Source organism: Scyliorhinus canicula, chromosome 18 (assembly GCF_902713615.1).
Source record: "Scyliorhinus canicula chromosome 18, sScyCan1.1, whole genome shotgun sequence".
Taxonomy (NCBI): domain Eukaryota; kingdom Metazoa; phylum Chordata; class Chondrichthyes; order Carcharhiniformes; family Scyliorhinidae; genus Scyliorhinus; species Scyliorhinus canicula.
In genome coordinates, this window is record NC_052163.1 from 94,993,781 (window position 1) to 95,020,354 (window position 26,574).

At 50.0% G+C, this 26,574-nt stretch overlaps 1 protein-coding gene across 3 annotated transcripts in view; it reads right to left on the bottom strand.

Annotated features, from left to right (window-relative positions):
• malt2 (MALT paracaspase 2) overlaps positions 1-16,439 on the bottom strand; it is a 128,236-nt gene extending 111,797 nt beyond the window's left edge. For all 3 annotated transcript variants that reach the window (XM_038777594.1, XM_038777593.1, XM_038777592.1), the window contains exons 1-2: positions 16,316-16,439; positions 227-439 (exon numbers count right to left, since the gene is read on the bottom strand). In XM_038777594.1, coding sequence (XP_038633522.1) covers positions 227-366 — 140 coding nt within the window. In that variant the 5' untranslated portion in view covers positions 367-439; positions 16,316-16,439. The remainder of the gene's footprint in view (positions 1-226; positions 440-16,315) is intronic.
• Positions 16,440-26,574: the final 10,135 nt, after the last annotated feature.

The following is a 26,574-nucleotide window of genomic DNA, read 5'->3' on the forward strand; positions in this document are numbered from 1 at the left end:
TGGTCTGGTTGAAACATGGAGAACGGCCACTTTAGACAATTTTCAGAATTGTGAATTCAAAATCGCAAACTGTAAATTCAGAATTGTAAATTGAAAGTGGTACCCATTTTCCTCTAAAGGCTCACACCTTTAGTAGAAAACGTTAGTTTGTAAAATTATGCTAAAATTGGGGATTTGTGTCACCATTTCCAACAGTCCTGTGGTGGGATAGTAAATGTGTTCTTACCTGCACTTGAACCGTCTGTCTGTGCCAATAATTTCTGCCAATTTCCTCCATCCCTTCTTGGTGCCGTTATCCAGTGATGCACTGAGCTTCCTCAGTGTTACATCCCCGAGACTATTTAAAGGCAAACTCCAGGAATCCATGGTTTCTCCTTCAACGTTTCAAGAGAATGGCAAGAATTGCTGGAAGCAAATTGCAGATGGACAATCGTGATGGCTGTGTCACAAAGAAAGCATTGAGTAAGGGAGAGAGAGAGGAAGAAACTTGAAATAGAGTGCAGTAGTTTCAGCCACGAGGTGAACCCTGGCCTAAACCAAACCATTCTGGTGCCTCCAGCGGCCCTTTGTCATTTTTAGGGATCACCAATTATTATTATTGAGAGGGATCCTGCTGCCCACTCTGGCACAGACCTCAATATCAGTGATCCCTAGAAAAGACAAAGGCCCGATGGAGTAGGGGTCATACAGACCCATCTTTCTCCTAAACATTGATGCCAAAATGCTGGCGAAGACCATGACAAGGTGACTGGAGAGTTGTGTCCCAAAGGCAGTCGCGAAGATCAGAAGGGCTTTGTCAAGGTAGACAACTAACGGTGAACAGCAGACTCCTGCTGAACGTGATTATCACCCCACCTGGGGAGGAGATAGCAGAAGTGATCATCTCCCTAGACACAGAGAAGGCCTTCGACAGAGTCAATGGAGGTACCTCATGAGGCAGTAGAATGATTTGGTTTTGGCCAGGGTTCACCTCGTGGGTGAAAAGAGTTTACAGCGCTCCCATGTCCCCCGTATTCCTCCCTCTCTGTAGGACATTCTTGCACCCTACTAAAGCCCACGCCTTAACCCGAACCTCGTGGGTGAAACGGGTTTATAGCGCTTATGGATGAACTACGCCAACTCTGAATAGATCATAGAATTTACAGTGCAGGAGGCCATTTGGCCCATTGAGTCTGCACCGGCCCTTGGAAAGAGCAACCTACCTAAGCCTACACCTCCACCCTAGTCCCAAAACCCAGTAACCCCACCTAACCTTGTTGGACACTAAGGGCAATTTAACATGGCCAATCCACCTAACCTGCACATCTTTGGACTACATCGGGTCTGCACCAGCCCTTGGAAAGAGCACCCGATTGAAGCCCACGCCTTAACCCTATCTCCCTAACTCAGTAACCCCACCAAACTTTTTGGATACTACGGGGCAATTCATCATGGCCAATCCACCTAACCTGCACATCTTTGGACTACATCGGGTCTGCACCAGCCCTTGGAAAGAGCACCCGATTGAAGCCCACGCCTTAACCCTATCTCCCTAACTCAGTAACCCCACCAAACTTTTTGGATACTACGGGGCAATTCATCATGGCCAATCCACCTAACCTGCACATCTTTGGACTATGGAAGGAAACCGGAGCACCCGGAGGAAACCCAGACACAGAGAGAACATGCAGACTCCGCACAGACAGCGACTCAAGCCGGGAACCTGGGGGACCTGGCACTTCTGCATCTCCTATTCTATCTCTGGGTAGCCTCCACTGAAAGAGTACAGGGATGGATCACAATGATCCGGGAGTGGAATGGACAAAAACAGAGGCAAGCTCCTGTACAGGTACATCCCTCTGAGCACTGGTCACGGCTACACTCCCCTTCCACCAGCCAAGTACTCAAGCAGCCCAGTGGTGGTGGTCACACTGAGAACCTGGAATCAATTCATGCACCACTTTGGGCTAGTCGCAATGTCCGCCATGGCCCCCATCTACAAGAGCCATAGGCTTACCCCTGTGACAACAGACACCTCCAGTAAAAGGTGGCGGTAGGACGAAGGAGTACTGACGGTAGGGGACCTATACATAGATAGCAGAGTAGCGACCCTGGGGAATTGATAGACACGCTCCAGCTCCCGAAAGGGAACTAGCTCCGATACATACAAGTAAGGAACTTCCTGCTCACGGATACAACAATGTTCCCCCAGCTACCAAGCCACTCCCTAATGGTCAGATTTCTAACCACGGGCGAACTAGGGGAGGGTAGCTGCGCTGACATGTATAGACCACTACTGGAAGAGTTACAGTCATCAAGGGATGAGACATGGGAGAAGTGGGAGAAAGAGCTAAGCAGGAGATAGGGGGAGGACTCTGGATCGGAACACTGTTTAGGGTGAATTCCACCTCCTCATGCGCAGGGTGTGGTAGTCACCACTGTTTGTATATATTACGTATATGAGGTATATTACGGTAAGGCTCCTGTACCACAGGTACGGGGTAGATCCCTGCCTGCTGGCTCCGCCTAGTAGATGGAGTATAAATGTGTGGGCTCTCCGAGCTGCAGCCATTTCGGCAGCAGCTGCAAGAGGCAACACATCTCTGCGTAATAAAGCCTCGATTACTCTCCACTCTCGTCTTGTCGTAATTCATAGTGCATCAATTTATTAAGCAGAGATTTTACAGCGATGGACCGCTGCATCAAGCTAGATCGCCTGCAGCTGCACCCTCAAGCAGACAACGCTCTGTCGGCCTTCGACCACTGGCTAGCTTGCTTTGAAGCCTACATCGGATCAGCAACAGAACAACCCTCAGAAGCACAGAAACTCCAGATCCTGTTACACGGCTGAGCTCCGATATCTTTCCCCTTATCCGGGACGCACCCACCTACGCTGAGGCCATGGCGCTTCTGAAAGAGAACTACACCGGGCAGACCAACAAACTCTATGCCAGGCACCTCCTGCCTGTGGTGATCCTCGCCTGAGTCACCAGGGGGCAGCGCGGGGACACCCATAAAAGGAACGCCGAAGGCCCGCCTCCGCCACTTGAAACCGGAGGGGTTGGAGTGGCAAGAGGTGCAAGAAGCTGAAGGGTGCTAGTCTGTTTGGGGCCTAGTTGCAGAACATTGAAGAGCAGCCTTTTCTCAAGTGTAATCTGTAATTTATTGTGGGACACAATAAATCATCCTTAACCTAAAGACGACTTCGAGCATTCTTTCAAGAAGCATAACATGGTACAGGAGTGGATTCTCTGAACAGAGGGAACCAGCGCTACCAGCAAGACAAAGAAAGAAAAAGACAGCAGACAAAGAAGAAGCACCAGCAACAGGCAGGCCACCAGACTTTGCAGCCTCTCAACTTCAGACGACTTTCTGCAACAATGGAACACACGGTACTTCCAGCGCCAATGAGAGCTACAGGTAATTTAAATTATAATTGGAAAATGTTCAAACAACAATTTGAAATGTACTTGTTAGCTCAGGACTTACATACAGCCACCGATGGAAAGAAAATTGCACTTTTAATCACATCGTGTGGCCAGCAACTGGTAGACACATATAACTCGTTCACATATGCGGATACTGAAGACAAAACTAAGTTTCAAGTGATAATGGCAAAATTGGATGAACACTATAAGTCTCAATCCAATGACATCATTGAAAGATTCACCCTCCGTCACAGACTCCAAAAACAAGGGGAGACTATCACCCACTTGGTCACAGAGTTACGCTTGCTGGCACAAGGCTGCAACTTTGGTGATTTAACAAACTCACTCATCAGAGATCAGCTAATCTATGGTCTTGCTGACAAAAAACTAAGAGACTCACTATTACTGCAAAACGATTTAACACTAAAAACTACCATAGAAAAATGCTTGTTACAGGAGCAGAAAATGCAGCAGGTACAGGAGCTATTTGAAAAACATTCCTTACAAAACATCCACCACGAGGACGATATAAAGATGGTGAATTCCCCTCACAGGTCGTCTCTTCCGTTTTCCAGGCCGTCTCTTCCGTTCTCTGGCCCGTCTGCGCATGCGCACCGTCCTGAAAGACGCGATCCCGGAAGTGATCGGTCCGCGCATGCGCACTACTCGCAATACCGGGCCTGGTCTGAAAACCGCAATGCGCATGCGCGAACGCAGCATACGCATGACGTCATGACGTGTCATTACTGCGGCTCCTCCCACTTAAAAGGGCAATGTCCTGCCCAAGGAAAAAGGTGCAGAAAGTGTTCAAAAATGAATCACTTCGCCTCCCAATGTCAATCCACAGCTAAATTTCACTCGTCCACTCAACGGCATGGCAACCTGAAAGTCCGCACAGTTGATGTCACGAACACTCAGGCTCCCGACGACAATTTTTCCGACCATGAAGAATTCAACTCCTGGGAGCACACGTACAGCATTGGCATTATTAATGCCACAGCGGGACCACAGGAGCTGACGACACAACCTCGACACGTGCATGCCATCAACTCTGCAAGTGAATGGACTGCCACGGTGCACGTACAGGACTTCCCCATCACGTTCAAACTGGACACGGGAGCCTCAGCAAACTTGCTAACGAGCAAAGATCTCGCATCGGTCCCAGGGACGCACGAGGTGTTACCTGCAGCATGCAAGCTCACTGACTACAACGGCAACCCGATCATCTCCAAGGGATCCTGCCACCTACAAGTTGCCAACAAAACTGTCGTAACAGGCCTACGCTTTGAGATTGTGGAAGACAACAGGTCCTCGCTGCTCGGCGCTCAAGCCTGCAAGGATTTGCAGCTCATTCAGCGGATTTTCATGCACACGGCTGCATCATCACGCATTTACGAGGACATACAGCTGCTACTCACCGACTACCCCGACGTTTTCTCGGGCATGGGTACACTGCCCTACACGTACAGAATCTTGCTCAAAGAGACAGCCATACCGGTTGTTCATGCCCCACGGAGGGTCCCGGCTCCATTGCGGGACAAGCTAAAAGCCGAACTTCAGCGTCTCCAGACTCAAGGCGTCATCTCAAGAGTCACACAGCCGACTGACTGGGTCAGCTCGCTGGTGTGCGTCAAGAAGCCGTCTGGTGAACTTCGGATCTGTCTAGATCCCAAAGACCTGAATAAGAACATTCGCAGGGAACACTACCCGATCCCCAAGCGCGAGGAAATCACGAGCGAAATGGCAAAAGCTCGCATCTTCACCAAGCTTGATGCCTCACAGGGTTTCTGGCAAATGCAGCTCGATGAGTCCAGCCGCCTGCTATGCACCTTCAACACGCCGTTTGGAAGGTACTGCTATAATCGGATGCCCTTCGGCATTATATCTGCATCCGAAATATTCCACAGAATCATGGAGCAGATGGTAGAAGGCATCGAAGGCGTACGTGTCTATGTGGATGACATCATCATATGGTCGGCGACGGAGAAAGACCATATTGCGAGGGTGAAGCAAGTCTTCCAGAGGATACACCACTTTGGACTCAAGCTCAACCGGGCCAAGTGCACTTTCGCACAGTCCTCTCTGACATTCCTGGGCGACACAATCTCAGAGCACGGGGTGAAGCCGGACGCTGAGAAGATCGCTGCAATTCAGAGCATGCAGCGACCACAGGACAAGAAAGCGGTTCTAAGGTTCCTGGGATTCGTCAACTTCCTTGGTAAATTCATACCCAACCTGGCAGCACGGACAAAGGCGTTGAGGAACGTGACAAGGAAGGACACGGAGTTTGCCTGGACCCAGGCTCACCAGGCTGAATGGGATGATCTAAGATACCAGCTGATGGCAGCTCCAACGCTTGCATTTTTTGACCCGGTGAAACCTACCAAGATCTCCACTGACGCCAGTCAACATGGGATTGGTGCTGTGCTACTGCAACAGGATGACCAGTTGGACTGGGTTCCAGTGGCTTACGCTTCACGGGCGATGACCGCCACAGAGTGCAGGTATGCACAGATAGAAAAGGAGTGCCTAGGGCTAATAACAGGAGTGACCAAATTCCACCACTATGTGTACGGTCTCCCCACTTTCATCGTGGAAACGGATCATAGGCCGCTGGTCAATATCATTGACAAGGACCTCAATGATATGACGCCGCGCCTACAGCGCATGATGATGAAGTTGCGCAGGTACGACTTCACGCTGGTCTACACCCCTGGCAAGGACCTTGTGATAGCTGACACGTTATCACGAGCCATGGACGCTGACAACCCGCCACTGGCGTCCATCAATGATGTGGAAGCTCATGCACAGTGGTGCAAGGAGACGCTCCCGGCAACGGACGAGAAGCTGCAGCAAATTCGTCAGGCGACACAGGAGGACGCCACCCTCCTTCAAGTCCTACACAACCTGCAGCATGGCTGGCCAAAGGGGCGGTGCCCACAGTTCCAGAATGTCAAGACTGAACTATCCGTGGTCGATGGCATTATACTGCGGAACGACAGGATCGTCATTCCAATGGCTCTCCGGGCGGACATCCTCCACAGGATTCACGAAGGGCACCTTGGTGCCGAAAAATGCAAAAGGAGAGCGCGCCAATCTGTTTACTGGCCAGGGATTAACGAGGACATCACCAACATGGTGCTCTCCTGTGACACGTGCCAAAGACATCGACCGGCACAATGCAAGGAGCCACTGCAGCAGCATGAGATGGCCACGTCACCATGGGACAAAGTGGGCATTGATTTGTTCCACTCCATGGGCCGCAACTATGTCCTGATCATTGACTACTTCTCCAACTTCCCGGAAGTCCTGCAACTCCCGGATCTCACAGCAGCAGCCGTCATCAAGGCCTGCAAAGAAACTTTCTCCAGGCATGGCATCCCACGGACGGTCATGTCCGACAATGGTCCTTGTTTTGCCAGCTGGGAGTGGACGGACTTCGCCAAGATTTACAATTTCCAGCACATAACGTCGAGTCCCCACTTTCCGCAATCGAATGGCAGGGTGGAGAAAGGTGTCCACATAGTCAAGCAACTCATCAGCAAGGCTGCGGACTCAAAATCTGACGTACACTTGGCCCTCCTATCGTACCGTTCGTCACCTTTGAGCTCGGGACTATCACCAGCTCAGATGCTTTTCAACAGGGATGTGCGGACAACTTTACCAGCGCTACACTTCACCAATCCTGATCACTCGCCTGTCCTGGATCAAATGCGTCAACAGCGCCAAGCGCAAAAGCAGCACTATGACAAGCAGGCCAAGGTACTGCCACCGTTGGCCATCGGCGACACAGTGAGGCTGCGAAACCCAGCTGGGGGTTGGTCCAAAATGGCGGTGGTCCTCCGCCTAACATCGCCACGGTCCTACGTCGTGCAGTCGGATGATGGAACAATGGTTCGACGAAATCGGCGAGACCTTCTGAAGGTCACACCTCGTCCACGGGTCCTTCCGACACTCGATCTGCAGGACACACTGGATCCACAGGACACGGTCATACATCTTCCTGACACCCCAGCAGCAGATGTCCGCACGGACACAAACGACCCTGGATCTCCAAGCCCACTCAGGAGGTCTACACGGATCAGACGTGCACCTGACCGTCTGAACCTGTGAACATGGACTGACAAATGCATCGCCCTGCCCTGTTCTGTATATATATATATATAAACCTAACTCTTTACCTTTGTGTTTTACTACAGCTCTGCAACTACGAAAAAAAAAAAAAAAAAAGTGAAGAAGGGGGATGTGGTGATCCTCGCCTGAGTCACCAGGGGGCAGCGCGGGGACACCCATAAAAGGAACGCCGAAGGCCCGCCTCCGCCACTTGAAACCGGAGGGGTTGGAGTGGCAAGAGGTGCAAGAAGCTGAAGGGTGCTAGTCTGTTTGGGGCCTAGTTGCAGAACATTGAAGAGCAGCCTTTTCTCAAGTGTAATCTGTAATTTATTGTGGGACACAATAAATCATCCTTAACCTAAAGACGACTTCGAGCATTCTTTCAAGAAGCATAACACTGCCCACACGGCATCAACTCCCCGGTGAGTCATTGGAAGATTTCTGGGGTTCCCTGCATACCCTGGCGAGGGACTCCGATTGCCAGGGACTTTGGGCTGTTGAACATTCCGAACTCCTAATCAGGGCACTTTCTTCATGGGCACATCTGCCAGGGCCTCTTAGAAGTGGGTACTCTCAACCTCGCAGCGACCAAGAAACTCGCGACCTCACTAACCGTAGCCTCCCGTAATGTACAAGTGTACGCCCCGACCGCACGGCGCCCCCCTCCTGGACATCGTGGACCCCACCAGCAACCGCCTCAGCCAGCCCCAAGCCTGCACCGTGCGGCAGCCAGCCAACCCTGGGGGGCCCAAGTGCTATTTCTGCGAGCAGGCAAAGCACCCCCTTCAGCGCTGCCCGGCGTGGAGCGCAATCTGTAAGGCCTGCGGGAAGAAAGGACATTTCCCTGCTGTGTGCCAGGCCCAGTCGGTCGCCGCTGTAACCAGCCCCATTGTTCCTGCACCCACCACGTGCAACCCGTGAGCACCGCCATTTCCATCCCCGCAACCCACGTGCGGGCCGTGGGCGCCGCCATCTTCCTCGACGGAAAAGGTCGATGGGCACAAGACATCCTGCCTTCTTGACTCCGGGAGCACGGAGAGCTTCATCCACCCTGACACGGTAAGGCGCTGCTCCCTCGCGGTATATCCCATTACCCAACAAATCTCCCTGACCTCCGGATCCCACTCCGTAGCGATCCGGGGGTACTGCACCACCACCCTCACCATCCAGGGTGTAGAGTTCAGCAACTTCCGGCTCTATGTCCGCCCCAACCTCTGCGCTGCCTTGCTACTCGGCCTGGACTTCCAGTGCAACCTCCAAAGTCTAACTCTGAAATTCGGCGGGCCACTACCACCCCTTACTGTATGCTGCCTCACAACCCTTAAGGTCGACCCACCTTCCTTGTTTGCAAACCTCACCCCGGATTGCAAACCAGTTGCCACCAGGAGCAGACGGTACACTGCCCAGGACAGGACCTTCATCAGGTCGGAGGTCCAGCGGCTACTGCGGGAAGGCATCATCGAGGCCAGCAACTGCCCCTGGAGAGCCCAAGTGGTAGTTGTAAAGACTGGGGAGAAACACAGGATGGTCGTTGACTACAGTCAGACCATCAATCGGTACACGCAGCTCGACGTGTACCCCCTCCCACGCATATCTGATATGGTCAATCAGATTGCACAGTACCGGGTCTTCTCTACAGTGGACCTGAAATCTGCCGACCACCAGCTTCCCATCCGCAAGGCGGACCACCCATACACTGCGTTTGAAGCAGATAATTGTCTACCTTGACAAAGCCCTTCTGATCAGCATCACTAACGGGGTCTTGGTCTTCCAACGTGAGATGGACCAAATGGTTGACCGGTACGGACTGCGGGCCACCTTCCCGTACCTGGATAACATCACCATCTGCGGCCACGACCAGCAGGACCACAACTCTAACCTTTCCAAATTTCTCCACAACACCAAACTCCAGAACTTTACGTATAACAAGAAGTGCGTGTTCAGCACTAACCACTTAGCCATCCTTGGCTACGTGGTGCAAAATGGAGTTCTAGGGCCCGACCCCAACTGAATGCGCCCCCTCATGGAGCCTCCCCTCCCCCACTGCCCGAAGGCCCTCAAACGATGCTTAGGGTTCTTCTCATACTATGCCCAGTGGGTCCCTAACTATGCGGACAAGGCCGCCCACTCATTCACTCCACCGTTTTCCCCCTGACAGCCGAGGCTCACCAGGCCTTCAACCGTATCAAGGCCGACATTGCCAAGGCCGCGATGCACGTGGTCGATGAGACCGTTCCCTTTCAAGTCGAGAGTGATGCATCAGACGTCGCTCTGGCCGCCACCCTCAACCAGGCCAGCAGACCCATGGCATTCTTTTCACGCACCCTCCGTGCCTCCGAAATTCGGCACTTATCCGTTGAAAAAGATGCCCAAGCCATTATAGAAGCTGTGCTACATTGGAGGCTTTACCTGGCCAGCAGGAGATTCACTCTCCTCACTGACCAACATTCGGTTGCCTTCATGTTCAATAACGCACAGCGGGGCAAGATCAAAAATGATAAAATCTTGAGGTGGAGGATCGAGCTCTCCACCTACAATTACGAGATTTTGTATCGCCCTGGCAAGCTCAACGAGCTCCCGATGCCCTATCCCGGGGTAAATGTGCCAGCGCACAAGTGAACTGACTCTGGGCCCTACACGATGGTCTCTGTCACCCAGGGGTCACCCAGTTCTTCCACTTCATAAAGGCCCGCAACCTACCCTACTCCATTGCAGACGTCAGGTTGGACACCAAAAACTGCCAGGTCTGTGCGGAGTTCAAACCGCACTTCTACCGGCCAGACCGAGCACACCTGGTGAAGGCCTCCCGTCCCTTTAAACGCCTCAGCATGGACTTCAAAGGGCCCCTCCCCACACCGACCAAAACACGTACTTCCTGAACGTGGCCGATGAATACTCCAGATTCCCCTTCGCCATCCCGTACCAGCCTCCCCGGACAGGCGCCGGAATGTGGCGACTAGGGGCTTTTCACAGTAACTTCATTGAAGCCTACTCGTGACAATAAAGCGATTTTCATTTCATTTCATCCCAAACCCCAATATGACATCTGCCACTGTCATCAAAGCCCTCTGTCTGTCTGTCTGTGCGGAGTCTGCACATCCTCCCCGTGTGTGTGTGGGTTTCCTCCGGGTGCTCCGGTTTCCTCCCACAGTCCAAAGATGTGCAGGTTAGGTGGATTGGCCATGATAAATTGCCCTTAGTGTCAAAAATTGCCCTTAGTGTTGGGTGGGGTTACTGGGTTATGGGGATAGGGTGTAGGTGTTAACCTTGGGTAAGGTGCTCTTTCCAGGAGCCGGTGCAGACCCGATGGGCCGAATGGCCTCCTTCTGCACTGTAAATTCTATGAAATAGCATCTTCACTCTGTTCGGTTTCCCCGCTTACATCCACAGCAACTGGGGATCCTCCTTTATGAGTGATGAGCTGCGTCAATTCCTGCTCAGCAAGGTCATTGCCTCGAGCAGGACGACCAGCTACAACCCCCGGGGAAACGGGAAGGTGGAGAAGGAGAACGGGACGGTCTGGAAGGCCGTCCTACTGGCCTTATGGTCCAAAATTCTCCCAGTCTACCGCTGGCAGGAGGTCCTCCCCGACGCCCTCCACTCCATCCGATCGCTACTTTGCACTGCGACTAACTAAACCCCCCATGAACGTCTCCTTGCCTTTCCCAGGAAGTCCACCTCCGGAGTTTCGCTCCCAACGTGGCTGGCAGCTCCAGGACCCGTTCTCCTCCGCAAGCACGTGCGGCTCCACAAGGTGGACCCGTTGATCGAGAGGGTCCAGCTACTCCATGCAAACCCACAGTATGCTTGGCGTACCCCGACGGCCGCCAAGACACAGTCTCCCTCAGGGTCCTGGCACCAGCTGGTACCCCACCCCACCCCCCCCAACTGCCCCGGCGCCACCCATCCTCCCCCCAACGCACCTCACCACAGCCCCCGCTCCAGGACGATCCGTCCTCCCCTTGATCCCACCCGGGGATGAAGATGAGGACTACACGCTCCTGGAGTCACCGGCGACCGAGCCAGCGCCTGGATTGCCACCGGGACTGCGGCGCTCGCAACGGAGGATCAAGGCACCCGACCGGCTAAATTTCTGAACTTTCTCCAAAATGTACAGTTTAAAAATGCTCACATACCTGTAAATAATTTTTCCACCACCTCCGCTGGACTCTTTTTTTAACAGGGGGTGAATGTGGTAGTCACCACTGTTTGTATATATTACGTATATGAGAAGTAATACAGTAAGGCTCCTGTACTACAGGTACGGGGGAAGATCCCTGCCTGCTGGCTCCACCCAGTAGGCGGAGTATAAACGTGTCTGCTCACCAAACTGCAGCCATTTTGGCAGCAGCTGCAGGAGGCCACACATCTGTGCTTAATAAAGCCTCAATTATTCTCTACTCTCGTCTCATCGGAATTGCTAGTGCATCACAGGGCTGAGCCTATCGCAGCTAAAGGTGGTGCACAGAGAGCACTTGATGAGGACACACATGAGCGGGTTCTTCCTGGAGGTGGAGGACAAATGCGAATGATGCCAGGGAGGCTCGGCCAACCACACCCACATGTTCTGGCTCTGTCCCAAACCTGTCAGGTACTGGACCGCCTTTTTCAAGGCCATGTTCAAGGTTGTGGGGGTGGAGCCATGCCCACTAGTGGCGGACTTCGGGGTATCGGAACAGCCAGAACATTTTACGGGGAGAGGGGCAGACCCCTAGCCTTTGTTTCCCTGATCGCCCATCGGAGACACCTGCTCAGCTTGAGATCAGCAGCACCACCCAAGGCCACGGACTGGCTGTCCGACTAGCGGAATTCCATAAATTGGAAAAAATAAAATTCTCCATTCAAGGTACAGAGAAAGGCTTTCACCACACTTGGAAGCAATTCACCAGCCTGTTCCAAGACCTGTTCGTTACCAGCAACCAATTAGGGAAGTGTGGGGGAAGTAGGGGAAGGGGAGATGGGGAGGGAGATCCGGGACGGAAATGGGTAATGAAAGAAGAAAAGCGGTTGGGGGGGGGGGGGGGGGGGGGGTAATGAAAGAAGAAAAGCGGTGGTGGGGGGGGGGGGGGGAGAGAGAGAGAAAGAGAGAGAGGGGTGGGGGGCAGGACACCAACCAGGATTCAGGGCTAGCAAGGCAGAGGATCCAGTGGGGACAAAAGGCAAGGAAACACATGGGTGTGTTCACAACAGTGGCACCAAGGTACGCCTGGGTAGCACCAAACACACCCCAAAGTGAGGGCCTCCGCATTTGTAAACACGTTGCATTCGTATACATACCTGTTTATATTCCTCATTTTTTTTTATGTTCTTGAATACCCACTCTGTAAATATCTCTTTATTACTGTGCAATGTTCCTTACAATGTTGTTATAAATTCAAAACCAATAAAAATACTTAAAAAAAAAGAGAAAGGCCTATCACCTGGGCCTCGAGGACTCTGACCCATGTTGAATGAGCTTACTTTACAAAAAAGAGGCACTAAACATAATCTTTTCAGTGAAAAAGTTCCATCAATATGTCTATGGACGGCATTTCATAGAATCATAGAATTTACAGTGCAGAAGGAGACCATTCGGCCCATCGAGTCTGCACCGGCCCTTGGAAAGAGCACCCTACTTAAGCCCAGGCTTCCACCCTATCGTCGTAACCCAGTAACCCGACCTAACCTTTTGGCCACTAAGGGGCAATTTAGCATGGCCAATTCACCTAACCTGCATATGTTTGGACTGTTACCGACCACAAACTTCTGTTGGGCTTATTTAGTGAGGATAAGGTGATTCCATCCATAGCTACAGAGAGGATCCAACGCTGGACTCTATTGTTGGCAGCCTACAAGTATACGTTTCAACACAGGCCAGGCACTCACATTTCAAATACGGACGCTTTAAGCCGCCTTCCCCTCCTCAAATGTATACCGCCTCTGCCAGTACACAGGAAAATGTACTTGTTTTAAACTTTCTTGATATGTAGCCAGGGTCGGCATGACAGGTCAAGTTTTGGACCCAAAGAGACCCCATAGTATCTCTAGTCAAAGACATGGTCCTCCACAGCTGGCATCATGATAATAGGGCTGAGCAACTACGACCTTTTCCGATAAGAAATGACGATAGTGTATTGTTATGGGGAACAAAGATGGTCATTCCCACTCCCGCTGGGAAGTTATTATTGCAAGAGCTACGCTGTGCCCATCCTGGGATGACAAAGATAAAAACACTCGCAGGCAGATATGTGTGGTGGCCCGGGATAGATATTGACGTACAGAATCGAGTGAAACAATGTGACCAGTGCTGAATGCGACAAAACTTACCATCTGCGGCCTTAATGCATCCTTGGAGGTGGCCTGATCGACCATGGGTACAACTACACATTGATCTTTCAGGCCCATTCATGGGCTCCATGTTCTTGCTCATTATCAAATGGTTACACTTGCACAAAATGAAGTTCACAACCTCATCAGCAACAGTAGAAAAACCCCAACAGACATTCGGCACCCTTGGGTTGCCTGAGGGGCTGATCTCAGATAATGGAAATGCTTTTACTTGTCAAGAGTTTCAGCATTTCACGAGAACCAACAGCGTTCAACATATTCAAACCACCCTGCTTCAAATGGACCAGCTGCGAGAGCTGTCCAAACATTCAATGCAGCCATGAGGAAACAGTCACCAGCCTCTCTACAAACCGGAACGGCCCGTTTCCTGCTCATCTATAGAACAACCTCTTGTTGCCACAGGTGTCACACTCGCTGAGTTGCTAATAGACAGATACATTAAGACACGGTTGGATCAGATATTTCCGAATTTGGCGGGGAGGATGGAAGCAAAACAGAACGCACAGAAGAAACATCACGACTCAAGAAAACCTGAGAGAGCATTTGAGGTGGGCGGTCTCGTACATGTAAAGAATTTTGGTGCTGGTCCAAATTGGATCCCTGAATGATCGTGGCCAGAAGAGGTCCAGTGTCGTGTGAGATAGATGCCCAAGGAAAAAAGGTGAAGAAACACCTGGACCATTTGAGAAGGAGAGAATCGCACATCGAAACAATGGTCAGCCCGCCCCAGTATACAAGTCAGACAAAAGTAATACAACACCAAGCTACCCCAAGGAAGGGCCCAGTAAGGTTCCTGAGAGAACAGGGAAAACTATCTGCACCGATGCACCTTCGCAAGTCGAGAGTCAACCCATTGAGGTTCAAACTGAAGTAACTTCTACTGCGGGAGCAGTACTGGTAACTTACGATGCTCCTGAAGGATCAGGAAGTTTCCGGACCGACTGACCTTATAAAGGACTGTGTTGAGTTCCATTTGTTGTATAATGTTGTAAATATTTTTATTGTTAGCGTAATGTCAATTGGGGACTTACAAAGGGGCAGGGGTGTGGTCGCGTGCCCCTTTAAGGGGACGGGTTCTTGGAGGGTCTTGTGACCCATTGAGCCAATTGGGCCGGAACACGTGAATCCTGGGGACTGAGCGTGGGTTTTACTGTTAGTTAGGAGTTTGTTGTCGTGGAATACAGTAACCTTTATCTCACCACTGTAAATATTTATATACCTTAATAAACCGTTTATTCATTGATCTACTTTGTGGTTTCCCACCTTTCAAGGTATTACATTTAAGAAACTTGAAATACAGCCTGAGAAAGAATAATCTGCCATATAACTGGGATCCAATTCAAACTGTAAAACAAAAAGGAAAGGTAGGGAAAAACTGCTTTCATTGATCAGGGAATTGCCACTGGTAGAAGTTAGAAGAAATATTTTTCCACACATGCTGGAATTAGAATCCTGCTTTGTAACAAATTGTTATTCGTGCAAAAGTCTGGGATAATTTAAAAGGTAATGGAATACGTATTCACAAAGGGATAATGTTAAAGGATGTATGAGTGAGGGGAGAGATATGGGGCGGGATTCTCTGTGAACCGGCGGGGCGGGCCACTCCGGCGCCGAGGTGTGGCGTGAAAAACTCCGGTGTGGCGCCGTCCCAAAGGGCTTGGCGCCACGTCAACCGGCGCCGAAGGGCCTCTGCCAGCCGGCGCGAGTTGGCGCATGCGCGGGAGTGCCAGCGTGTGCTGGCGTCATCCCAGCACATGCGCAGGGGGGTTCTTCTCTGCACCGGCCATAGCGGAGATTGACAGCGAGGACCTGTTGTGATTTACGCCGGCGGGACCTGCCAAAAACAGGCGGCCACTCAGCCCATCGCGGGCCGGAGAATCGCCGGTGGGGGGGGGGGTCCGCTGCCAGCAGCTGCCGACTGGCGTGCCGCGATTCCCACCCCCACCCAAACCCCGGCACCAGAAAATTCGGCAGCCGGCAGGGGGAGGATTCACGCCGCCCCCTCCCCCCCGGCGATTCTCTGACCCGGCGGGGGGTCGGAGAATCCCGCCCATGAAATTCAGGTGAAGAATCAGCACCAGCCCAGGCCTTAAAGGAAGGTCTGTAATTAACTGACTCTATGGGTCTGACTGACTGTTTAGATGATAACATCCAGCCATTACACAAGAGTTCAAAAAATAGAAACGAACCATTGAAAACAAAGAACATGTCAGCCTTAAGCAATGAGAATTGTACATTGGTTATTAAACAGCACTCCATTCCAATTTTAACAGGCAAGCAATCTGAAAATAACTAAGAAATATTTTCGACAATGTCAAAAAATTAGAAAGGCTTCAAATTCCAAAATGAAAATACAAAATACTGTAATTAGACTTCGGAATCCTTCAGATCTCCATTGAAAATCTGCAATATATTTTCTTTCAGACCTGCTGAACTTTCTAACTTTAAAGGGATTGTTACAGACTTGCCTTTGGTTAACTGCTCTGGAAGCTGACGGTACGGTGGGTGCCCATGTGGGATTGTGGCCGCTTCAGCTCCACATTAGGTATAAATCATTCACAGGCTCCCAGTTTGTCACATTAGCAACAGAAGTGCTGGCCTCTCCAACAAAAAAGGGAAGTGTTTATAGACACACATGCACACACACACAAGCCTGCGGATGTGAAACTCAGATGCAGATGTAAAAACACTTACTTCTGCTTTTCCATTCAATGTTCCCCAACTTCACATGCTGCCCAGCAAAGTGCTCCCAATAAAGCAGAACATCGAGATTTGCAGGCAATAACCCAGCAAAATCAGAAGCTTTGAAATCAGAAACCACTGGAATGGTTGATGGCTCATTGGGTAAATACACAGCCCAGTGAGATTAATCCCGAGGGGAAAAAAAGGCTTGCATTCATGGGTGTGGAAATGCCTGTGCTGGACTGGGGTGGGCACTGTAAGAAATCTCACAACACCAGGTTAAAGTCCAACAGGTTTATTTGAAACCACAAGCTTTCGGAGCACTGCTCCTTCTTCAGGTGAAGTGGAGGCAGGTTCACAAACACAGCTATGTAGACACAATTGCAAGATAATTACAGATTGGAATGTGAAGAATGGTTGGAATGCGAGTCTAGTCAGATAAACAAGTCTTTACAGATACAAATAGTGTGAGTGGAGTGAGGGATAATCACAGGTAATCGAGGTGTCAATTGTCTCAAGCCAGGACACTTTGTGGGATTCTGCAAACCCGGGCAGTATGGTGGGGGTTACATGTAATGTGACATGAAACTGAGATCACGGTTGAGGCCGTCATGCGTGTGGAACTTGGCTACCAGTTTCTGCTCGGCGATTCTGCATTATCGTGTGTCTTGAAAGCCGCCCTGGATAATGTTTACCCGGAGATCAGGGGCTGAATGTCCTTGACGGCTGAAATGCTCCTCGACTGGAAGGGAACACCCCTGCCTGGTGATTGTTGAGCATGGGGGATGGGGGGGGGGGGGGGGGGGGGGGGTGGTAGGGAGGTACCACAGTTCAGTTCAACATACGATTGAACAGGATTGGGAACTTCAACTGAATTTGAGCCCTCGGCCATACATGTTGTGGTCAGTTGTTTCACCTCAACTGCTGCCCAGTCTGGGAGCATCAAATAAAAGCAAAATACCGTGGATGCTGGAAATCTGAAATAATCACAGATAATACTGGATAAACCCAACAGATACGGCAGCATCTGTGGAGAGAGAACAAGAGTTTTTTTTTCTTTTTCTGAATATAAATTTCGAATATCCAATTCATTTTTTTCCAATTAAGGAGCATTTTAGCGTGGCCAATCCACCTAGCCTGCACATCTTTGTGTTGTGGGGGCGAAACATGGGGAGAATGTGCAAACTCCATATGGACAGTGACCCAGAGCCGGGATTGAACCTGGGACCTCGACGCCGTGAGACAGCAGGACTAACCCACTGCGCCACCGTGCTCGAATCTGGGACCTCAGCGCCATGAGGCTGCAATGCTAACCACTGCACCACCGTGCTGAGAGAGCGAGAGCTAACGCTCTGGATCAAAATGATCCTTGTAGAGGACTACAGAACTATCCTGTGGAAGGAATATTTTGATCCTAAACCTTACCTCTGTTTCTGGATGCTGCCAGCTCTGCTGAGTCTATCCAGCATTTTCTGTGTTTATTACAGGAGCATTGAAGTTAGAGCAGGGTGGGCGACACAGGATTTGCCCGCTGATCAGTACAGTGTCTGGGGAATGATGGTGAAAATTTAGAAATAACAAGGCGTGAAGTTGTGAAAGAAAATGGATCAAATAATATGGAAGTAACACAGGAATGTTAGGCTAGAAGTTACTTTGGGCAGACTCACGGTAAAACAGATTTTAGTAGGAGTCAAAACTAGCTTGCAAAAACAACAAAGTTAACACCCTTCACAACAATGTGTTTCACTGCTAAATACACAACCTAATATCAGTTATTCTATGATTCTTTCCATTACACTTGCACTTACAATATCACGCGAATAATTAAAACCACAATCAGAGAAAAGAATGTTAGGTCTTAAGTCTGATTATCTTATTGGACACAGTCCTTTGACGAGCAATTGTGGTGAATGTACATTGTGTAATTCACACTGTATAGCATCCGCAACATTGGGCAATATGATTGTTACATAAAGTCCAGTTTTCAGAAATAAATTAGAAATAACATTTCCCAGAAATTGAACGGTGGTATTCTAATAGGTGGTCCTCCATTCAAATATAGGGCACTAATTAGGGGCAGTCTATAACTGATCAAATCAACATCTTCTAAGTAACCATTAATTATACAATCCCCAAAATTCATTATAAATATCTCAAGCCAAACTTGAATTTTCAGATTTGTTAGATTCTCACAGATTGACTGCTGGCCTGTTCTGAACCTAACGAATCTCACATCCTTGGGGATAAAGGTAATATGACTTTAATGTGTGACGAATGTCCTTGCTTACTTTTCGAACATTATGGCCGGGAATTTGCACTCCTGTTCTTATCGGGCGTAAATGGAGGCGGGAGTGCAAAGTGTTGCAAGAGGCCCAAAAAATCGTGCTTTATGTCGGTGGGAAGTCTGGTCGCGATTGTCCCCTCCCCCCTCCAGTGATGTAACTGGAATCCTGCCATGCAATGTCGAGAAGCTAATTTCAATACAGGTGCATCTCATTATTGGGCCTGCCTGCAGCAATCATCCCCACGCTCAAAGGTTCGCCCACGATGGCGCGACGTCACAGCGGTGCCTTTATGACAGCTTATTAAAGAGGGGAACCTGGCGGGCTCACCTCTGAGGGGAGTTCAAAGGTGAGCGAGTAGCTCGCCATGGGATACCGCTGAGTCTCGGGGGAGGGCACCGGCACAGGCAAGATGGAGCTGGAAAGAGGCTTGGGGTGAGGAGGGAGGGGTGAACTGGCAAAGGGCCTCAGGGTAAAGGCGGTGAACTGGCAAGGACCTCGGGGTGAGGGGTTGAACCAGCAAACGACCTTTGAGTGAGGGAGGTGAACTAGCAAAGGGACAAGAGGGTGTTGAACCAGAAAAGAGATAGGGAGTGTAAACTGGCAAAGGGGAAACAGTGAGTGAACTGGCAAAGGGGCAAGGGAGGGTTGAACCAGCAAAGGGGCATGGTAGGGGTGAACAGGCAGAGGGGCACGGGAGGGATGATGGGCAGAGGGGAAATGGGAGGAGGTGAACTGGCAAGGGTGGTAAGCTTTGAGGGTGGGCGGCAGAGGCACCATTGTCCAAAGGGGCCAATGCACCAGGCCAGAATCATGAAGGGTCAGGGGCTGAAGAGGAATGGGCAACAGGGGCAATAGAGCCGGGATAATGGTGCCTCAGTGCTATAAGTGGGGAATAACGTGGGCACAGAAGTTGGGTGGATTCAGAACCAGAAGGAGAAGAAAGCCAAGTTTTAAACTGACCCTTCCTGAGGTTGCATTATTCTTCTGCTGGGCTTCTTCTTTCTTGGAGGGTCCTGACACTGGGAAGAGAAGGCTGGGCTGGTGCAGTAGGTGGCCAATCATCTCGGACTGAAGGAGCCACTCATATTTGGGAGGTAGGGGGTGGTGCCTACGAGTTCATTATGGACAAGGCCAAGTCTAATAGTGATGCATGTCAGTTATGAACATTCTTTAACATCTGAGATCATTCATCTACAAGTGTGGACGGCATGGTAGCATAGTGGTTAGCACAATTGCTTCACAGCTCCAGACTCCCAGGTTTGATTCCCGGCTTGGGTCACTGTCTGTGATGAGTCTGCACGTTCTCCCGTGTCTGCGTGGATTTCGTCCGGGTGCTCCGGTGCCTCCCACAGTCCAAAAATGTGCAGGTTAGGTGGATTGGTCATGCTAAATTGCCCTTAGTGTCCAAAAAGGTTAGATGGAGTTACTGGGGAGTGTGGCGGTGAGGGCTTGGGTAGGGTGCCCTTTCCAAGGGCCGGTGCAGACTCAATCGGCCGAGTTGCCTCCTTCTGCACTGTCAATTCTATGATGAAGTCAATTACCATTACTGAAGTCTGATAGCTTAGCCAATTATGCTCACTAATCCACCACTGATGTGTATGAGTCGCAAAGGTTGCTGCTCAGCAGTTAACCTTTGACACGCTGATTTCCAGGGGCTGGTTTAGCACACCAAGCTAAATCGCTGGCTTTTAAAACAGACCAAGTAGGCCAGCAGCACGGTTCAATTCCCGTATCAGCCTCCCTGGTGCCGGAATGTGGTGACTAGGGGCTTTTCACAGTAACTTCATTGAAGCCTACTCGTGACAATAAGCGATTTTCATTTTCATTTAATTTCCTCATTCAGTGACTGCTATGGCCTTCCTGCACCAATGGTCGAGTGCGCAAGCACATACATCCTCTTTGACAGTAAGCAAGGATACGCTGGCTGAGCAGAGCTCTCCGACCTATAGGTATGTTTGCTGGTGCATCTTTACAGGTGTCTCGTGTTGACCTGGTTGTGTGTAAGGCCTTTGAGTGAAGCTTGGGACAAATGCCTGCACCTTACATGGGAGCTCACGATACAGTAGGGTGGCCAAAGTTATGACCTCTCAGTCAAGCTAAGTGGGGCAAGGAAGGTATGGGGACTTGCCTATCCTGGGAGTTGATGAGGGACACATCCTCGATGTGGTGGCCCACACATTAGTCACTGGGCAAAGGGTGACCCCCTTGGAGACAAAAAGTTAACTGTTAACTCTCTTTTCCTTTGCAGTGATTAGCACATGAGAGAGATGGAGACTTTGGAACTAGCTATCATTGTTCTGGCATATTGAAAGACAAGACATCATCAGAGGTATCTGGCTCTCCAGAGGCAGGAACAAAACCTGAGGTGGAAGAGATGATGGAGCCTGTTCTGTTGCAATAATGGTGCTAGACTGGGGTGGGCACAACAGGTTAAAGTCCAACAGGTTTGTTTCGAATCACTAGGTTTTGGAGCGCAGCTCTTTACCAGTGTTGAGGAAGAATTTGCCTCTCCAGGGACATAGTGGCTCATTTATGCAACCTTCTGAAGGAGTTTGTGCCACATGGCAGCATGGTGGCAGAGTGGTTAGCACTGCTGCCTCATAGCGACGGGGACCCTGGTTCGATTCCGAACTTGGAGGAACGGTCTATGTGGAGTTTGTACATTCACCCTGTGTCTGCAAAGGTTTCCTCCGGGTGCTCCAGTTTTCCTCCCACAGTCCAAAGATGTAGGTGGATTAGCCATGCTAAATTGCCCCTTAGTGTTCAAAGGTTAGATGGGGTTCGAGGGTTGTGGGCCTAGGTAGGGTGCTCTTCCAGAGGGCCGGTGCAGACTCAATTGGCCAAATGACCTTCTTCTGTACTGTAGAGATTCTATGATGGACTTAGAGGGCATCCACTGCCTGTAGTGTTGAAAGTTACAGCTACCCTCAACATTTTATACGACGGTTCCTTTCAGGGCTCCACTGGTGACCTTTGTGGCATCTCGCAAGCCTTCGCTCATAAATTCATCAAGGAGGTGACGGGTGCATTCTTTGCAAGGACTCACAACAACTTTTGACCGGGACCAGACGAGCCAGGACGTAAAAGCCATGGGATTTGCCTCGATTTTTGGCTGTCCAAAGGTAAAGGGTGCCGTCAACTACACTCATGTGGCTCTCCGATCCCCGTGATATCAAGGATTTCAGTTCAACAACTGCAAGGGCTTCCATTCCCTCAATGTTCAGATGGTCTGCGACCACACAAAATGCATCCTCCATCCTCCAGGTGTCTGCTAGGTTTCCAGCGAACTCATACATCCTGAGCCGATCTCAGATCCCTACCATATTTGAGGGTCAACAGCGGCTACAGGGGTTGGCTCCGAGGCACAGCGGAACCCACTGACACCGTGGCTAATGACCGTGCAGAGGCCACAGAGTGCAGCAGAGAACAGACATAATGAGGCTCATGCTGCTATTTGTTCTTTGGTGCAGCAGACCATCGGGATGCTGAAAATATGGTTCAGGTGTCTGGAACGCCTTGGGATGGAGGGCAGCTGAAGTGAGCTCGAGAAGCCCCACCGTCCTCTGACGTCTGCACTAGTGGATGCCCAAAAGTGTCTGCACCATGGAGTGCATGTCCTGCACCAGTGCACAACAGAATTCTTACAACGAGGTCTCCACGGAGGTCGCCACCCTCGCTGTGCTGACTTAGTCGTGTTGGAGTATCGACATTATCTCCTCAGACAGAAGGTGGAAGGACTCCTCGATTCAGCCTTTCAATCTGAGGAGAGTAGCTGTCATCCCTTCCCTTCCTAGTGTTCCTGGCTTTGCCTCGTAGCTCCAGCAGCTGAGGCATGACCGAGTCCAGAGACTCGCCATCTGACTGGGACTCAGCAGATTCCTGGCCTCCAGCAATCCTTCGAGTGCCAGCACCCTGGGACGTCCCTACCTCTGCCTGCTGTGGATCAGAGAGCGAGGTTCTCACCAGCTTGTCACCTCGAAGCCTCTCTAATATTAACTCCTACTGAGGTATGTATCTTTGCACTGGTGAAGTGTTGGTGAAAGCTGCGATGGTTCGCTGGTCTCTGAGGTGAAGTCTTGGGCCTGGCTGGTGGAGGCACTGGGCTGCTCCCGTGATGTGCCTGCAAGAGAAGGGAGATTTCATTATCGCAAGGCAGGGAACCTCACAAACAGGAGACATGACTCACTTTGATGGATGATGGTGTTCTGGATCCTCACTTGGTTTATCAGCACCCACCACACCCTCAGCGCAGGAGTGGTCAAGTTCCTCCCCAGTCAGCTGAGCGGCACTCTCCTCGAAGTCGGAAAAGACTTCCAACTTGGGCATCCCTCCAATCTCGCTCTCTTGTTATGTGCCAGCTTGTCTCGCAGGGAAGCAGGTGGAGGGAGTATAAGCAGATTCATGCCAGGGTAGATTGTAAGGATGCCTGGCATGTGTGGATAGTAATGGGAGCTGTGGGATGAAGAGGAGATGAAGATATGTGTGGGAGAGCAAGTAGTGGTGTCCCTTGAGCTGGCAGTGAGTGAGCTTGCTGTGGGTGGGTGGTGAGAGCTGAGAGTGATGGGAGGAGTGATTTAGCCTGGCAGAACAGAGATCACTCGTCCTCTTGCAGCACTGGATCCTCCTTTGCAAGGAGTTGGCGCTGGCCATCGCTTCCCATGCTGGGTTAGTTCCCTGGTTGGCTAATCTCCTCCCTGTGGGTGGGTAGAGGACATTACAAGATGCCACCAATGCATCCAGCAGTCTGCTGAGGGAGACCTCTGAAAATCTTGGGACAGACTTCTTTGCAGACATGCCTTGGTCCAAGAAAAATGGCTTGGGAGCACTGGGGCAGCATTTAAATGGAGCTCCCTGCAGATTGAAGTGCTGGGGTAATGGCAGGTCAGGTGAATCAGAGGTTGCCCAACATTGAGGCGACATGAAACTTGTGGTCAAAATGTATTTTTTACCAAGACCCTAAAACCACAGCATGAAAGCCCACCACCAGGAGGCGAACCGTCACTCTTCCTGCTCGCTATCGCAATTTGGGAAAACTTTGCCCCATATCTGTAACGAGTAAAGACTAAACCTAGGATTCTCTTACAGAAATCGGAACTCACTCTCTTTTCTCTCATGATTTATCTAGTTTGTGATTTACACCTTTTGTGTAAGTACCACAATTGCATGTTTTTCTTCTATAATAAACATGCTTAAAACTTTAATCGCCTCATTCAGACTTCTGTGTCAAAAACTCACAAACCCCCACTCCAGTTCTCTTGTGATGACAGAAGATTTACTGAGGAGTTTCACCTAAAGCCTGATAATATCCAAGAAATTAGATTCTATTAAGGAATTGTAAAACGTTCATCAAGGAGGAGGGGTGGCACGGTGATTATCACTGTTGTTTCGCAGCGCCAGGACCCGGGTTCAATTCTGGCCTTGGGTGACAGTGTGGAGTCTGCATATTCTCCCGTGTCTGCATGGGTTTCCACTGGGTGCTCCGGTTTCCTCCCACAATCCAAAGAGTGCACGTTTGGTGGATTTGTCTCTCTGTGTCTAAAAATGAGCTGTTAAGATGGGGTTACAGGGGTCGGGCAGGGGAGCGGGCTTCAGCTGTTGTTAGGTAAATATAATTGGTTCTTAATTACATCTTCAAGTTGCTTACATTTGGTTCATAAGGAGAGTAATGTATCATCCATGAGGAATAGTGACATCTTTATTCGTTCAGAGAGTCGGTGCAGCCTCGATGGGCCAAATGGCCTCCTTCTGCACTGTAGGGATTCTATGGTGCTCAGGTAATAATTCTGGTTAATTTCAAGCCTTTATTCGGATGTCAAGCAGGTCTTATAACTGTCATGTGAGAGTACCTTTAAGAAATGGATGTTTATAAATGGGTGTGTATGTAAATACGTGTAGTGAGAGTACCTTTAAGAAATAGGTGTTTATTACTGCAGTAATGTAGGAGAGTGGGTGGAGCTGGGCTGTGTGTCAGCTTTTTACTTTCGCTTTAGGCTTTTTTGCTGCAGGGTGGGTTTGGTTTCATTTTAGTTTTGGAGAAGCTGCAATCACAGCAGGATGTGTGTGAATCTCTGCAAGCTTATGAATGTCCATTTGCTGATTTCAACGTGGTAACTGTTCTCAGTAGTGATGTTAAACCTGAGGTGCTTCTGTAAAAGGTTTTGTTTTAAGTCTTATAGATGTTAAAAGGAAAGCTCAAGGATTATTTAGTGTTGTATTCTTTGGGGGTTGTATTTGAATTGATGGTTGCTAAGATGTTCACTGTACGTTTTAAAAAGGTTAACTTGAGTTCATAGAATAAACATTGTTTTGCTTTAAAAAAATACTTTTCCATTTCTGCTGTACCACACATGTAGAGTGGCCCTGTGCTCCCCATACCACAATCTATTAAAAGTTGTGGGTCAGGTGAACTCCATGATACACTTTGGGGTTCTATAAACCCTGGCCCATAACAAATTGGGGGCTCATCCGGGATAAAAGTCTATCCATTGGATTGGCTTAGTGAACTTAAAGACACTGAGGGGTGAGCATATTGTGGTTGCTTTTCAGGTGTGGTATTTTAGTTTAAGTAGGGAGTGTGTTGTGGACAATGGCTCTTTCAGAGCCTCTGAAGTTTTTGGGGGTGGAGACGGTCACATGTACCTTACGGACAAAGACTAAAAGCAGACTGTTCCACAGGGATCAGTGCTGGGACCTTTGCTGTTCATAGTATATATAAATGATTTGGAGAAAAATGTAACTGGTCTGATTAGTAAGTTTGCAGACGGCACAAAAGTTGGTGGAATTTCAGATAGCGATGAGGACTGTCAGAGGATTCAGCAGTATTTAGATCGTTTGGAGACTTGCGCGAAGAGACGGCAGATGGAGTTTAATCCGGACAAATGTGAGGTAATGCATTTTGGAAGGTCTAATGCAGATAGGGAATATACAGTGAATGGTAGAACCCTCAAGTGTATTGACAGTCAGAGAGATCTAGGCATACAGGTCCACAGGTCACTGAAAGGGGCAACACAGGTGGAGAAGGTAGTTAAGAAGGCATACGGCATGCTTGCCTTCATTGGCCAGGGCATTGAGTATAAGAATTGGCAAGTCGTGTTGCAGCTGTATAGAACCTTAGTTAGGCCACACTTGGAGCATAGTGTTCAATTCTGGTTGCCACACTACCAGAAGGATGTGGAGGCTTTAGAGACGGTGCAGAAGAGATTTACCAGGATGTTGCCTGGTATGGAGGGCATTAACTATGAGGAGCGGTTGAATAAACTCAGTTTGTTCTCACTGGAGGTTGAGGGGCGCCTTGATAGAGGTCTACAAAATTATGGGGGCCATAGACAGAGCGGATAGTCAGAGACTTTTTCCCAGGGTAGAGGGGTCAATTACTAGGGGGCATAGTTTTAAGGTGCGAGGAGCAAGGTATAGAGGAGATAGAACATAGAACATAGAACAGTACAGCACAGAACAGGCCCTTCGGCCCTCGATGTTGTGCCGAGCAATGATCACCCTACTTAAACCCACGTAACCCGTATACCCGTAACCCATCAATCCCCCCATTAACCTTACACTACGGGCAATTTAGCATGGCCAATCCACCTAACCCGCACATCTTTGGACTGTGGAATGTATGAGGCAAGTTTTTTACACAGAGTGTAGTGGGTGCCTGGAACACGCTGCCGGAGGAGGTGGTGGATTCAAGGACGATAGTGACATTTAAGGGGCATCTTGACAAATACATGAATAGGATGGGAATAGAGGGATACGGACCCAGG